This window comes from Equus przewalskii, chromosome 26, assembly GCF_037783145.1.
Source record: "Equus przewalskii isolate Varuska chromosome 26, EquPr2, whole genome shotgun sequence".
Taxonomy (NCBI): domain Eukaryota; kingdom Metazoa; phylum Chordata; class Mammalia; order Perissodactyla; family Equidae; genus Equus; species Equus przewalskii.
The window spans coordinates 37,557,627-37,572,134 of NC_091856.1; the positions used below are offsets into that span (position 1 = coordinate 37,557,627).

Genomic DNA, 14,508 nt, shown 5'->3' on the forward strand with positions numbered 1-14,508 from the left:
CAGTCCATAGTTGTATATTCTTCATTGTGGGTCCTTTTAGTTGTGGCATGTGGGACGCGGCCTCAGAGTGGTTTGATGAGCAGTGCCATGTCCGTGCCCAGGATTTGAACCAACGAGACACTGGGCCGCCTGCAGCAGAGAGCACAAACTTAACCACTTGGCCACAGGGCCAGCCCCCCGACATTTTTGTTTTTATTTTTTTTTATTTTCATTTTTTAAAGATTTTATTTTTCCTTTTTTCTCCCCAAAGCCCCCTAGGTACATAGTTGTGTATTTTTAGTTGTGTGGGTCCTTCTAGTTGTGGCATGTGGGACGCCGCCTCACCATGGCCTGATGAGCAGTGCCATGTCCATGCCCAGGATTCGAACCGGTAGGACCCTGGGCCACCAAACCAGAGCATGCAAACTCAACCACTTGGCCACGGGGCTGGCCCCTTTATTTTAAGATTGACACCTGAGCTAACGTCTGTTGCCAATCTTTTTTTCCTTCTTCTCCCCAAAACCCCGCAGTACATAGCTGTATATTCTGGTCGTGAGTGCCTCTGGTGGTGCTCTGTGGGAAGCCGCCTCAGCGTGGCCTGATGAATGGTGCCATGTCCAACCAGCAAAACCCTGGGCCACTGAAGCAGAGCACCCAAACTTAACCTCTCGGCCATGGGCTGGCCCCCTATTATTTAATTCTGAAACACACACCACGAGGAAGACACCTCAATTAGCCTTGTTTTACCAAGTGAGAAAGCCTTGGGTCGTCGAGGGCCCCGCAGCGGCTGGCCCATCCCGTGAGAGCAAAGCTGCAGCCTGGGCGCCTCCCTGCTCGCCCAGCCCAGGGCATGAGCCCCCAGAACACAGTCCCCCAGGGTCCAGGGGACTGCCCACTGCTGGAGGGTGACGTTGGGCCTCTGTCCTCCCGGAGCCTGCAGGAGAGCCAGGCTGCCGCACTGCCACCAGGACTCGCCCCGCCTGGCAGTGCCTGGACTCCTGAGGTTTCAGCTGAACAGGGGACCACCATGGACCAGGGGGCAGAGGAAGGCCCAGGATCGAGCCCGCCAGGAAGGGAGCTGGTTTGGGCAAGAGGCAGCTGCCTCAGAGGGTGGAGCGGAGTGCCAACAGGCCACGCCCACCTGCCCAGCCAGCTGCAACCCCTTTCCGTAGCCGTGGCCTCACCCACTAGGGTAGGCGGCAACTCAGCTCAACTGGTACGGCTACACCGGTGAGGTGGGGGCCGTGGGTTCCCCGACCTCGGCAGGGTGAGGCCACAGAGTCCACAGAAGACTGATGCTGTGGCCAAGGGCCAGAGTCTCATCCTGCAGTCAACCGCCCTTCTGACACTGGCTTGTGGGGCCTCAGGGAGTGACCTCGGAGTCCTGGGAGCCTGCTGTCACTGTCCCATGTGTCCTGGTGGAGAGGGCTGCAGAGTGGGGATGCTCCCAGGAAGGGACGACGGTGTGCTAGCTGCAGCATGGGCTGATGGCCATGTGGGGCAAGTGTGGCCAGCGCCCATGGCCTCTTGCAGGTGGCAGCAGGCTCCCCAGCCCCATGCCCTCTTTGGACACCACACTGCAGCCGTTGGGTGTCCCAGCCAAAGCAGACTAGACAGTGGATTGGTGTCACCCAGCCCCCGGTGGGCCCTTACTCGCACTTTCACTGTGCAGGGTGCCAGGGCTGGGCCTCCAGGGCAGGCCCAGGACCCCGGCTGCTGGGCAGGCTGGGAGGGCTCCAAGCAGCTTTCCTCTGAGAGCAGCCAACTTCCACTTCCCTCTGCCCCGCCTCCCAGGCCACCCTGGCTGGGCGAATCAGAAGGCAGCCACCAGGGACTGTCCCCCTCCGGGAGGACCAGCCAGGCCTCTGCGGAGTTACCCAGAACCATCAGGAAGTGCACAGGCTTTCCTCCCGGCCTCCACCCTCCCTCCAGCAGCAACTCCTGTGGCTCATTGAATCGGGGTGGCCCAGGCTGGCCAGCGTCCAGCTGCACAGGTGCCCCCTCGAGCGCTGAGGTAGGCTGGTCTGGGGCCCTTTCTGTAAGGTGACTAGGAAGGTGCTGTGGCTCTCTGCTGGGGCAGGGAGCAGGGTCCTGGAGCAGATACCCCAGGAGGGCACCAAGTGGCCTCAACTCTTCTGCCCTGTCCCCCTTCATGGCCACCGGGACCTGCTGGTTCATCTCAGGGGAATTAGCAGCAGGGCATCAGATGTGGGACCCGTGGATTTTAGGCTAGAAAGGTGGGAACAGGCTGAAAGTTCCCAGGACCATCCACCAGGTTGCTGGTGTCTTTATTCCACGCCTGTCTGTCGCTGGGCTGGACGGGATGGCCAAGCACAGCGGGAAGCTGGAGGAACTCCTCCAAGGCCAGGCCTGCTGCCACCCACGCCTCTAGGACCCTGTTCTCATTCCTGTGGGCTGGAAACGGCGTTTCCCACATGGCTAAAGGCTGGCTGAAGTGGCCAGCTCAGGGTCTGTCCCCACTGCCCAGAGGAGGCATGACCACCTGGCTTGGCCAGGCCCTGGAGAGAGCAGTTCCCACACGCTGGTAGAAGGGAGCAGCAGTGGGTGGTCCCAACATAGATGGTCCCCTCATCAGAGGGCCAGAAGGTGGCTTGACCGTCCAGGGACAGGGGAGAGGAGCCGGAGATGGCGGGTTCCCAGGACCTGAGCGCCTGGAGAAGGTGCCCAAGCAGCATTCCAGGTCAGCTGTGGGCGACACAGCCAGCCCCTCCCCGTGTTCCCGGGCCCTGGCCCTCCTGTGGGCAGTCAGTCACCCTTCTTGAAGGCACTGTGCCGCTGAGCCTGACTCGAACCCTGCCAGCCCCGGGCAGCTGCTGGGTGGCTATTGCATCACCAGGCGGCCGCGGAAGGAGAGGAGGGGCTGGGGCTGGACGTGAGCGGGTGCTAAGCCGGGGAATGAGGAAGCCCTACGCAGCTCAGCCTGGTGCTGCGCAGGTGGGAGGGCCGCTTGCCGACACGCTTCTTGCCCCAGCCTGGGCACTGGCCAGCCGGAGACTGCAGACTCCCTCCCCACACCCGCCAGGGAGGTCGTGCCAGTGGGCAGCAGCAACATAAACGTCTCCTGCTGCCCCGTCACCTCCAAGGGTGAGAGGCACATCTCTGCCAGCCCCACAATACTTTAGGGGTGTCCGGGGGGCAGAGACCAGAGGAGGGCCATGGTGCAGGGGGTGTTCCAGCGTCTCCACACCTTCCCCCATGCTTATCGGGGTGACTTGGGAGAAAGAAAGCCCAGGGTAGCCGGAGGGGCTGGAGCAGGGCCCAAGTGAGGCCAAGGACGGCTGTCCGCCAGCAGATGGGCTACCTCCCCTTCTTGGTTGCCGAGACAAGAGGGCAGGGGTGAGGCTGCACACCTCTCCCAAACACCCCTCGCCTGAGTTCCTGGCCCGGCACTGTGGTGGCAGGCCTGCGTCCCGGCTTGGCTGACGGCTCAGCCAGTGGTGTCCTGCCCAGCTGCCCTCCCCGACTCCAGCCGCCCCAGTGCCATGTCGGACTATGAGAACGAGGACGAGTGCTGGAGCACCCTGGAGGGCTTCCGGGTGAAGCTCATCTCGGTCATCGACCCCTCGCGCATCACGCCCTACCTGAGGCAGTGCAAGGTCCTGAACCCTGACGACGAGGAGCAGGTGCTCAGCGACCCCAACCTGGTCATCCGCAAGCGCAAAGTGGGTCAGTGCTGCCCCCACCGCACCCTCCAGCTGGCCAGGAGCCCGCCCAGAAGTGGCTGTGGGCTCTGTCCCCTACCCTTGTCCCCAGCAGGCCAAGCCCCTGTGCCCCTGCCTTGGAGTACACCCCAACCCCAACTGTGGGCATGTGAATGGAACCCCCAGCACCCCTGAACCCCTCCCCGTCTGCCTGGGGCCATGGCGCCTCCATGCACAGCTGAGCGCCCTGGGAGAGCCAAGGGGTGGCAGGCAGCACTTGGACCCAGGCCCAGGACCCAGCCCGCGGGGGCTGTCCGTGTCCCAGACCCATTTGGCTATGGCCTGACCTGGCAGGAGCCGCATGGCCTTACCCCTCCACCCAGAGCACCTCTGCGTGTCCCGGGACGCCAATGCCAGGTCCCAGCCAGGCCTCTCTGGGTGGCAGGCGTGCTCCTGGACATCCTGCAACGGACTGGCCACAAGGGCTACGTGGCCTTCCTCGAGAGCCTGGAGCTCTACTACCCGCAGCTGTACAAGAAGGTCACGGGCAAGGAGCCCACCCGCGTCTTCTCCATGATCATTGGTGAGGAGGGGACACCAGGCATGGGGGTGGGGGATGTGGGGGCACAGCGTCAGGATGGAAGAGTGGGGGTCAGTATGGGGGGGGGCATGGCGGCGGTGCAGCAGGCCCTTCCTCTCTGGGCTCCTGATGGGTAAGTTGGGATGAAGGAAAACACGTGAGCCGTGCGTGGGCAGGGAGCCAGCACGCATGAGCCATGTGTGGGCAGGGAGCCTGCATGGGGGCAGGGCTTGTTGTCACTCCCCTCCCACCTTCTTCTCCTAACACTTGTGATGGGAGCAGAGGCCAGAGGAAAGGGGGACCCGGCCTCTGGAGGGGCAGCAAGTGGGAGGTGCAGGTGAGCAGGCCAACTCACAGGTCAGAGCCCCTCCTGCCCAGAAGACCATCCCATCTGGCAAAGCCCCTTGCCCTGTCCCCCGGCCACAGCCGGCGGCCCTGAGAGGATGGGGCCTGCTGCTCCTGGCAGTGGCAAGGGGAGGCTCTCCTGGCCTGGAGTCGTGTCCTCTCGCCTCTCAATCAAGATGATAAAATTAGACAAAGGGGGGCAGGTGCCTGGCCCCTTGGCTGTCCCCTGTCCTGGGGTGGTGACTGGGACAGGGACCAGGGAGGTGAGTCAGCATCTCAGTCCATTACCTCAAAGAGGAGCAGCAGCAACTTGGAACTGACCCCTCAGCTGGGCTCCACGTCCCCTGGAGCCACAAGTTGCTGCTCCTCAGGTCCAGGGCCCTGAGAGGCGACAGGGTGGGGTGGCCGTGGGGGACAGGGGGACGGTCTGACCATGGCCCGGTGTGCAGACGCGTCTGGGGAGTCGGGCCTGACACAGCTGCTGATGAGCGAGGTGATGAAGCTGCAGAAGAAGGTGCAGGACCTGACGGCGCTGCTGAGCTCCAAGGACGACTTCATCAAGGAGCTGCGGGTGAAGGACAGCCTGCTGCGCAAGCACCAGGAGCGTGTGCAGAGGCTCAAGGAGGAGTGCGAGGCTGGCAGCCGGGAGCTCAAGCGCTGCAAGGACGAGAACTACGACCTGGCCCTGCGCCTGGCCCGCCAGAGCGAGGAGAAGGGCGCCGCGCTCATGCGCAACCGAGACCTGCAGCTGGAGGTGCCCTCCCGCTCCATGGGGCTCGGGGGTGGGTCCTGCAGGGGTGTCCTGGCCGAGTTGCGTGGCCCCGAGACTCCGTCCTGCAGAGAGGGCCTGGTGGGTGCTGTAGGCGGGGCAGTGGGTCAAGGCAGGCAGCTGACAGGCTCATCCCGCAGATCGACCGGCTCAAGCACAGCCTCATGAAGGCGGAGGATGACTGCAAGGTGGAGCGCAAGCACACACTGAAGCTCAGGCACGCCATGGAGCAGCGGCCCAGCCAGGAGCTGCTGTGGGAGCTGCAGCAGGAGAAGGCCCTCCTGCAGGCCCGGGTGCAGGAGCTGGAGGCCTCTGTCCAGGTGGGGCCGGCCGGCGGGGCAGGTGGGCCTCCCCCAGCCAGGCCGCTGCCCTGCCACCCTCTCCCTTTTGCTGCCCGCAGGAGGGGAAGCCAGACAGGGGCAGCCCCTACATCCAGGTGCTGGAGGAAGATTGGAGGCAGGCGCTTCGGGACCACCAGGAGCAGGCCAGCACCATCTTCTCCCTGCGCAAGGACCTGCGCCAGGCTGAGGCCCTGCGCGCCCGGGTATGCAGCTGGGGCAGGCTGACGCCAGGTCTGGGGCCAAGCTGGCTGGGTGGGCTGAGGACTGCCCTGTGCCCACACAGTGCCGGGGACCTGGGGGGTGCTCGGCTCTCAGCTCAACATCCCTACCGCGCCCCGTCCTGGCAGCGTAGGGCTGGCTCCCTCACCCAACTCCTGCCCTTGCTCCCCCGGGATGGTCAGGGCCAGCCTTCGGTCTGGAAGCTCAGGGCTTGCAGAGACCTAGGGGCTCGGACAGCCTCCCCCTCGTCCCAGCTGGGCCTGACTGGGGGCCAGTCCGGGGGCCGCGGGTGGTGGGGCTAGCTGCCGTCTCCCGCAGTGCATGGAGGAGAAGGAGATGTTTGAGCTTCAGTGCCTGGCCCTGCGGAAGGACTCCAAGATGTACAAGGACCGCATCGAGGCCATCCTGCAGCAGATGGAGGAGGTCGCCATCGAGCGGGACCAGGTAGGCCTCACCACCCGCACGCCAGCAAAGAACCCCTGCCCCAGGTGAGGGTGTAGGAGGGGCCGTCCTCACACCCGTGTGGGCCGCCAGCGGAGCCCCTCAAGGGACAGTTGTCAGAGCGGTTTTTAAGTGACAGAAGCACTATGTACTCATTTAAAAATGTGAACAGTAACAAAGTTGACCCCCCCTCTCTCCTGCCTCCACCATAGCCTGCTGCCAGGAGAACCACACTCCACCTTCCGCGGGAACTTCCGGACATTTCTCAATATACACATATATTTTGTTTTTGTTTTAGAAAAATGGAAGCTTTCTGTTTTGTCTTGTAAATAGCTTTTTTAACTTAAAAACCCGAGGGTGCCCTGGTGGGCTGCGTCCTCATGAAGGGGAGGCAGCATCCCGCATGGGGCTGCATCCGCCTCACTGTTTCCCAGCACGTCGCTGGAGTCCCTTCTAACCCATCACGGTTGGTGCATCAGCCACATCCTGCAGGGTAATTAGCGACCTATCAGGAGCCTTAAAACAGAGATTCCTTTTAACCCAGCAGTTCCACTTCCGGAAACCTCTTCAGGGGAACAACAGTAACGCAGAGAAAGCCAGGGGCGTGGGCGCCAATCTCGGGCTGAGGACCATAGGGAGGCCTGGAGAAGCACCTGTGAGCAGGGCAGGCAGAGCAGTGTGGAGCCTTAGTCAGCAAGGCAGGCCCAGGTGGCCCTGGAGGCTGCAGCGGGGGAGCGGGGAACAGCTGGAGTGCTAGGATTTCTCATGTTGGTCCTGAGCCGGAGGCAGGGACAGGCCTGGCTGTTTGGGGCCGCTGGTCTAGCTTCCTGGGTTGTTTTAGAGACAGCAGCCGGCTGCTTGCATGTCTGACAGCCGCTGCCTCCCAGGCCGGTCACCGTAGGTAACAGGCTAGCCTCCTGGCTGGCTGCGGCAGGGTGCAGGTCCGAGTCCTGTCCTTACTCGTGGCCTGGCCGTGTGTGTTCAGTCTCTCACATCTCTCTGTCCCCAGGGGGCGGGCATGAGAAGCAGCCGTGCATTCGTTTTATTTTATTTTTATTTTATTTTTTTTTTTGAGGAAGATTAGCCCTGAGCTAACATCTGTGCCCATCTTCTACTTTATATGTGGGATGCCTACCACAGCATGGCTTGCCAAGTGGTGCCATGTCTGTACCTAGGATCTGAACCGGCGAACCCTGGGCAGCCAAAGCAGAACATGCGCACTTAACCACTGCGCCACCAGGCCAGCCCCATCATTTTAAATAATATTACACAGCCGTCAACAGTCGTGTTCTTGATGTCAAGCCACACCCCATATTTATAAAACCCACATGTGGGGGTGTAAGCATGTGCTGAGTGTCCACACGGGGGTGGAAGAAAGGACACCGGGTCAGTAGGGATGACTCTGAGGGTCAATTGGGGACATCCTCGTTTTCTTCATATTCTCCGAACTATCTACACTTCCCATCATGAGTGTTAAATGTTCACAGTCCCCCAAACATTTATGCCCCTGGAGAGGAAAGAGGAAGAGGCCAGCGCTGGCCGGCTGGTTGCTGGAAGTCCTGCTGGGACTGTTGCTAGAAGTCGGGTGGGCCGTCCTGAGAAGTGAGAGCCTGAAGGGAGAAATGAAAGTGCTGGGGTGCGCTCTGCAGGGATCCCCACTGAGGGCCGCCCAGGTGCCCGGCCACGCCTGCCCTGCGCTGTCCCCACAGGCCATCACGACGCGGGAGGAGCTGCACACGCAGCACGCCCGGAGCCTGCAGGAGAAGGACGGGCTGCGGAAGCGGGTGCGGGAGCTGGGCGAGAAGGCCGACGAGCTGCAGCTGCAGCTGTTCCAGTGCGAGGGCCAGCTGCTGGCCGCGGAGGGCAGGCTCAAGCAGCAGCAGCTGGAGATGCTCGTCCTGGTGGGCCTCCCTGGGGGCTGGGGACCTCTGTGGTGTCAATCGGTCAGAGCCACGGCCCTGCTGCTGTGGGATGTGAGGGTGTGGCCACTCGGGAGCAGGTGTGTCCCGAGACCCCAAAGCCCAGAGGAGGGGCCACGGATAGCCCCAGTCTTGGCCTGGTTCGGCCACAGCTCTGCTGGTGGCCCTGGCAGGTCCCCAGACCCTCTTAAGCCCCTCCCTCCTCTGAAAGGCTGGCTCCTCCTCACGGACCCCTCCTGGTGGGGGGCGCAGAGTGTGGCAGAATCAGCCTGGCAGGTGCTCTGGGTGTGCTGAATGGGAATGAGGGGGCTTCTGGGCAGGGACCACGACCAGCCGTGGTCTGGAGAGGGGCCTCCCTGGAGGACCCGGCACCGTGGCCCCCCATGCCCCGCCCCACCCCATGCCTGGGGGCAGCTTGGTTGCCCCACAGCCTGTTGACCAACTCCTCTTCTGTGACCACAGAGCTCCGACCTAGAGGACAGCTCACCCAGGAACTCCCAGGAGGTGAGTGTGCCCCCTGGGGTGGGCACAGGGCTGGCCTCACCCAGAGGGCCCAGCTGCAGCATCTGTTAGACCATAACCCCACACATGTCCCTTGAAAGTGCCAGAAGCTCGGCCACCTGCTGCCGGCTCTGGTGAGCTGGTAGCTGGGCCGTCCCTCCTCTTCCCAACGCTCCGCCAGACAGAGGAGAGGGCAGCTGGCGCAGCCGAGGCCTCCGGGTGCTCAGGGCAAGACACACCCTGGTGGCGGGAGCCTTCTTGTCAGGCCTCTGGCCGGGTTGGGCAGCAGAGTTTCCCGTGAATCTCCAGCCACAGATGCGCAGCAGGGGTGGGCGCACAGCTGGTTCGGTCCCATCCCAGGAGGGGTGGTGAGCTAACCGGTGCCCTCGCTCTCTTTGGAAGCTCTCGCTGCCCCGGGATCTGGAGGAGGACGCCCAGCTCTCGGACAAAGGTGAGGAGGGGAGCGGCCTGTCACGGAGGAATCTGGCCGGGCCTCCTTGTCGCCCCACGCTGGTACTAGTGCTGACCCTTGGCGCACACAGCCGTGTGGCTCGTGCCTGGTGATGTGTGCCCCAGCCCTGTGCCACTGACCCGCACAACCCCACTTTACAGAGGGGGATACTGAGGCTCAGAGTGATAAGAAACCCCCCAAAGTCCCCCTAGTGAGCAAGTGAAAGCTCCACTTGAACCCAGGGCCCAAGAGTGCAGGGTCAGTGACCCAGCTCTGACCTTGAGAACACGTCCCCTCATCAGAAACCACCCTGGGCCCCAGGAACGCAGAGTTGAGGCATTCTGCCCTCCCCAAGCTTCCTCGGGGGTAGACAGCAGGGAGCAGGGAGCAGGGGAAGAGGCAGTCGGCCAATGCCCAGGTGTGCCAGGCTAGGGAGTGCGAGCACAATGGGAAGGAGGCACAGCTTCAGGGGCACGGGGCGCGCAGGCTTCGCGTGGCAGGACAAGACCCCTCTGCCTGCCTGGGGATGGGGCTGGGGTGGGCAGGGCGGCCAGGAGATGACCCCAAGGGGGCGACAAGGGTCAGGGGCTGCTCTGAAGGCAGGCGTCAGGCAGGAAGTCCTGAAGACCCTCTGCTGGGCGTGGGGGGCCCACCGCAGAGGCTGCGTGGGAAGCCAGACAGACTTCCTCAGAGTCAGACCTGACCCAAGCTTCTAAAGGGGGGCAAAAGAGGAAGCAGAGGCAGCAGATGGAGAAATCCAGAGACTCCAGGCTGCTGAGCACCCCGACGGTCAGGTTAGCAGAGCCCCCCGAGGGTCAGGTTAGCATGGCTGCAGTGGCCCCGCAGGAGCCGGGTAGGCTTCAGGGCCGGAGGCCGAGGAGAAGGGAAGGCATCAGCTTCAGGAAGAGCCCTGGGCCTGGCCTCTCCCGCCACAATGTCCATAGTCCCCCTCATGGACAGTTTAGGGGAGCCAGCCCATCAGAGCACCTCTGCCCAAGGGTCCCGCGCCCTGGGCCCGTCCAGGCCCTGACAAATTCTGAGGGGGCCCAGCAGTCTGGAATGTTCTGCTCCCAACTGCTGGAGCGCCCCAGCCCCCACCTAGGAGAGGCCGAGCTGTGTGCTCAGGAGGGGAGGTTGATGGTGGGAGCAAAGGGACCTGCTGCCTGCCCCAGAGGGCCTCCCCTGGGAGCGAGGAGTGGGAAGTGACGTCCCTGAGCCCTAGTCCCCTTGTCTATACAACGTAGGGTCCAAGTGAGGACCTGGGAGATGGTGCAGGACTGGCCTGGCAAGGTCAGGGGTGAAGAGGTGAGTGGGTCGGCCACCAGGTGCTGAGCGTGGTCCCCACAGCTGGGCAAGACCCACAGGCACAACTCTCCTTTCCAGGTGGCCCGGCAGACCGGGAGAGCCCAGAGGAGCCCTTTGCAGCCCTGCAAAAGGAGCGGCTTTCACTGACCCCCAAGGTAAGGCTGCCCTGGGGTGCCCTGATCACAGGGAGACTGACTCCTACACCTGGATGCCTGGGGGGTGATCACAAGGGTCTTGACCCACCGGCTCTTGAGGAGCAGTGTTTGGAAGACCAAGGTGAGCCCCTCCCTTCCTGGACAAAGCAGCCGGCAAAGGCCCTGCAAGGGCAGGGGGTGAGGCAGCCATGGAAGCCTGTCTTGCTGTCCACTGCTTGGGAGTCCCGACTGCAAAGGGGCGGCCTCAGCGCTGTAGTAGCAGGAACTTTGGCCGGGAGCCCAGTCCCAGGCGTCCTGGGCCTGTCTTGTCATCCGGAAGGCGGGACCCAACCGCTCCCCTCGGTGCACGCAGGACGCCGATGGCGAGCTCGTCTGCGTGCTGAGCTGAGCCGGGGCGGTGGGCTCCCGGCCTGACCCCCCCGTTTGCAGCCCCAGGGGTGGGGGTGGGCTCTCCCGCCCTGGCCGGAGCCTGAGCCTCGCCCTCCCCAGGACGCGGGCAGGAGCGGCGGAGAGCCCCCGGAGAAGGAGCGGCGGCGCCTCAAGGAGAGCTTCGAGAACTACCGCAGGTGGGCAGCAGGCGGCGGGCAGCCCGGGCAGATGCGGGGCCCGGTGGGGAGAGGCCGGCCGGGAGGGGATGAGGGGTCACAGCCCCCCAAACCCGCGGACACCCGCACACACCGCGGCGTCGGCGTCTCCGCAGGAAGCGCGCGCTCAGGAAGATGCAGCACGGCTGGAGACAGGGGGAGGTGGACTGGGAGAACACCACGGGCAGCGACAACACGGACACCGAGGGCTCCTAGCCGGCCCGTGGGGGCGCGCCGCCCCGCCCCGCCCCGTACTCTGCCCGGCGCGCTCTATCCCTCTGTACTGCAGCCCTCGCCGCGTGTTAGCAATACAGCTCTGTAATAAACGACCGCGGTCGGTCCCGGCACCGCCGCCTCCGACGGCCTCCTCCAGCGCGCTCCTTCCATCCCCGCCCGCAGCCCCAGCGCACCGCCCGCACCGCCCGCCGCCAGGGGCAGCAGAGCGCGGCCGGCCCGCCGGCGCCGGAAGCCGAGGAGAGCCGCTTCCGCCGCGTGCCCGCGTCCAAGATGGCGGCGCCGCGGCCTCGGCGGCGGGGGCGGGGCGAGGGGCGGGGCGAGGGGCGGGGCGGCAGGCGCCGGCGGGCGGGATGCTGCGGGCGGCGCTGCGCCTCGTGCCGACGCTGTGGAGCCACGCGCGGCCCCGGGGGCCGGACCTGAGGCGGCTGTGGGGGCGCGGGGCCCGCCCGGAGGCCGCGGGGAGAAGACGGGCCTGGGGCTGGGACTGGCGGCGCTGGAGCTCCGATCCGGGGCCCGGGGCGGCGCACTACCAGCTCGTCTACACCTGCAAGGTGGGCGCGCGGCGCGGGCGAGGCCGGGCCCGCCCCTGGCGCTGGACGGCGCTGCGGGCGGAGGCGGCCTGTTCGCGGGGCGGGGCTACCCGCAGGGGGCGGGGCTTTCCAGGAGATGGGTGGTGCTATCTCCTAGGAGGCGGGGCTACACCAGGAGGCGGGTTCTTCCGGGAGAGGGGCAGGGGGTATCCCCGGGAGCGGGGGCTATTTCCAGGAAGCGGGACCTTCTGGCAGAGGGGTGGGGCTATTTCCCCGGGGTGGGGCCTGCCGTCAGGGGGTGGAGCTATTCCCTGGGGGGGGGGCCTTCCCTGGAGAGGGGTGGGGCTATTTCATCTGGGGCGGGGCCTGCTGGAAGGGGTGGGTCTATTCCCTTGGGGGCGGGGCCTTCCCCTGAGAGGGGTGGGGCTGTTTCCTCAGGGGCGGGGCTATGTTTGGGGGCGGGGCCTTCGCGGAGCGGGATGGAGCTGTTTCCTGGCGGGCAGGGCTATCTCCAGGAGGTGGGGCTCTCCCTCAGGGGCAGACTCTTCCAGGCGAGGGGCAGGAGAGGCTCTTGGGGAGGGGTGGCTTATCCCTCAGGGGACAGGCTCTTCAGGGAGAGGGCTGGCCCTGTCCTCGGGTGGAGCTAGTCCTCAGAGTGGGCGGGGCTTTCCAGGGGGCGGGGCCGGGCCAGGTGCTCCGCCTCACCTGCGGGGCTTCTCTGCCAGGTCTGTGGGACTCGGTCCTCCAAGCGCATCTCCAAGTTAGCCTATCACCAGGGTGTGGTCATTGTGACCTGCCCTGGCTGCCAGAACCACCACATCATCGCCGACAACCTGGGCTGGTTCTCCGATCTGGATGGGAAGAGGTGAGGCCACTTGGGTGGGGTCGGGCATGGGGGCCTGTGTGGCAGGGCTGGCCTGGTGGTTCTTGGGTCAGAGGCCTCATGCAGCCTCCCTTGGGCACCCTTCCTGATGAGGTTTGCAGAATCCATCCCTCCACCTTTAACAGTACAGGAGGGCATTCACATTTCGATTTCAGATACACCACAGATAACTTCTTGGTGTAAGGATGCCCAAGCATGTTTTTATCTGCCAAGTCCTCTGCCCTTTGGCCCTGCTCCACTGCCTGACCTCCACCCTCACTGACATCCTTCAGGGCAGGCAGCCCCGATACATATCAGGGCCTTGGGCCTCCCCTAAAGTGAGGGGATCAGACCAGATTGACTTTTTTTTTTTTTTTTAAAGATTTTATTTTTCCTTTTTCTCCCCAAAGCCCCCCTGGTACATAGTTGTATGTTTTAGTTATGGGTCCTTCTAGTTGTGGCATGTGGGATGCTGCCTCAGTGTGGCTTGATGAGCGGCACCATGTCCATGCCCAGGATCAGAACCAGCAAAACCCCAGGCTGCCGAAGCGGAGCATGAACTTAACCACTCGGCCATGGGCTGGACCCCACATTGACTCTTAAAGCAATGACTCCCTCTCATCTTATGGGTCCTTCCTTCACCCTACAAGGATTTCTCCAGTGCCTGCTACAGGGCAGGGATCCCAGTGTGTCACTTTCTCGTCCTCTGCTGATGCCTGGTTGACCATACCAGCCTTCGGGATGGGGTGACCCTGGGCCTTCAGGGTCAGCCTCACCCTCATGGAGAGCAGAGCAGGGTGGTGGTCAGGAGCCTCCTGGCTGGGTGGCCCTGGGCAGCTCCCTGAGAGTTCTCCCTGAGAGTGGGACGGTCATAGCAGCTGCCTCTGGGAGCTGTGGAGAAGGTTCCACAGGGTCAGCATGAAGTGGCCCTGATGCCACGCCAGTGCAGTGACCCATGCTCTTGACTCCAGTCTGGCCTTGGGATGCTCTCGAGGGACCAAGGTGCAAGACAGGCTTGGGGCCCGGAGTGTCACGGTGCCTCCCTCTCTCTCAGGAATATTGAAGAAATCCTGGCTGCCAGAGGGGAGAAGGTTTGCCGAGTGGCCAGTGAGGGGGCCCTGGAGCTGGTGTTAGAGGCTGCAGGGGCCCCCAAATCCACTGCTGCTCCAGAAGGGGATGAGGACCAGGATGCCACCCACTCTGGCAAGACAGAGCCCAGCTGACCCCACCTTCTGCCTTTGAGAAGGATGCTTCAGCCGTGGGCCTCTCTGTACTTGGCCTGTTTTCTATCAATAAACAGACATTGCTTGCAGGTGCTGGGGTCTGGAGCTCCTGTTGTCGCTCGTTCCGGAGTCAGAATAACTCACAGGAACTCCCTCCAGGGGCTGCTGGCTGGGGCCTTCTGCAGCTGCAGGACCCCCGCCCACCACTGTCACCCTGCACAGAGGAATCACCCTTGTACTTGCGTGATGCAGGCCATGTCTAAGTGGGAAGGGGCTGGACGTGGAGTCTGAGCCCCTCCTGGCTGTGACTTTGTGGTCTGGGGCAGGTCACTTTGCCTCTCTGAGCCTCTGCCTTCCCATCTGCAGATGAAGATGCTCACGGTGTCACCCTGTCAGGTGTACAGG

General features: G+C 63.7%; 2 protein-coding genes across 4 annotated transcripts; both read left to right on the top strand.

Annotated features, from left to right (window-relative positions):
- The first annotated feature begins 1,826 nt into the window (after positions 1–1,826).
- On the top strand, positions 1,827–11,611 carry CARD9 (caspase recruitment domain family member 9). 3 transcript variants are annotated; one of them, XM_070596527.1, is made up of 13 exons: positions 1,827–1,993; positions 3,402–3,666; positions 4,087–4,224; positions 5,016–5,320; positions 5,476–5,655; positions 5,736–5,879; positions 6,214–6,339; positions 8,046–8,237; positions 8,718–8,759; positions 9,159–9,207; positions 10,591–10,667; positions 11,157–11,233; positions 11,368–11,611. In XM_070596527.1, the coding sequence occupies exons 2-13, from the start codon at positions 3,483–3,485 to the stop codon at positions 11,465–11,467; spliced, it is 1,614 nt and encodes a 537-aa protein (XP_070452628.1). In that variant the 5' UTR covers positions 1,827–1,993; positions 3,402–3,482; the 3' UTR covers positions 11,468–11,611. The 3 variants fall into 3 exon arrangements, with proteins under 3 accessions (XP_070452628.1, XP_070452625.1, XP_070452627.1); XM_070596524.1 differs by having other exon boundaries at positions 1,849–1,993; positions 3,451–3,666; XM_070596526.1 differs by lacking the exon at positions 1,827–1,993 and adding an exon at positions 2,913–3,084.
- Positions 11,612–11,617: 6 nt separating this feature from the next.
- Positions 11,618–14,192, top strand: DNLZ (DNL-type zinc finger). Its single transcript, XM_070596528.1, has 3 exons — positions 11,618–12,039; positions 12,744–12,883; positions 13,935–14,192. Exons 1-3 carry the CDS (start codon positions 11,839–11,841, stop codon positions 14,101–14,103), a joined length of 510 nt encoding a protein of 169 aa, XP_070452629.1. The 5' UTR covers positions 11,618–11,838; the 3' UTR covers positions 14,104–14,192.
- Positions 14,193–14,508: the final 316 nt, after the last annotated feature.

What these genes read in the sequence shown, in the direction of transcription:
- CARD9 (XM_070596527.1), top strand. Translation starts at nt 3,483, where the DNA reads ATGTCGGACTATGAGAACGAGGACGAGTGCTGGAGCACCCTGGAGGGC. An exon ending in CGCCCAGCTCTCGGACAAAG is followed by an intron (nt 9,208 to 10,590) that starts GTGAGGAGGGGA and finishes TCTCCTTTCCAG; the next exon opens with GTGGCCCGGCAGACCGGGAG. An exon ending in GGCTTTCACTGACCCCCAAG is followed by an intron (nt 10,668 to 11,156) that starts GTAAGGCTGCCC and finishes CGCCCTCCCCAG; the next exon opens with GACGCGGGCAGGAGCGGCGG.
- DNLZ (XM_070596528.1), top strand. Translation starts at nt 11,839, where the DNA reads ATGCTGCGGGCGGCGCTGCGCCTCGTGCCGACGCTGTGGAGCCACGCG. An exon ending in AGCTCGTCTACACCTGCAAG is followed by an intron (nt 12,040 to 12,743) that starts GTGGGCGCGCGG and finishes CTTCTCTGCCAG; the next exon opens with GTCTGTGGGACTCGGTCCTC. An exon ending in TCCGATCTGGATGGGAAGAG is followed by an intron (nt 12,884 to 13,934) that starts GTGAGGCCACTT and finishes CCTCTCTCTCAG; the next exon opens with GAATATTGAAGAAATCCTGG.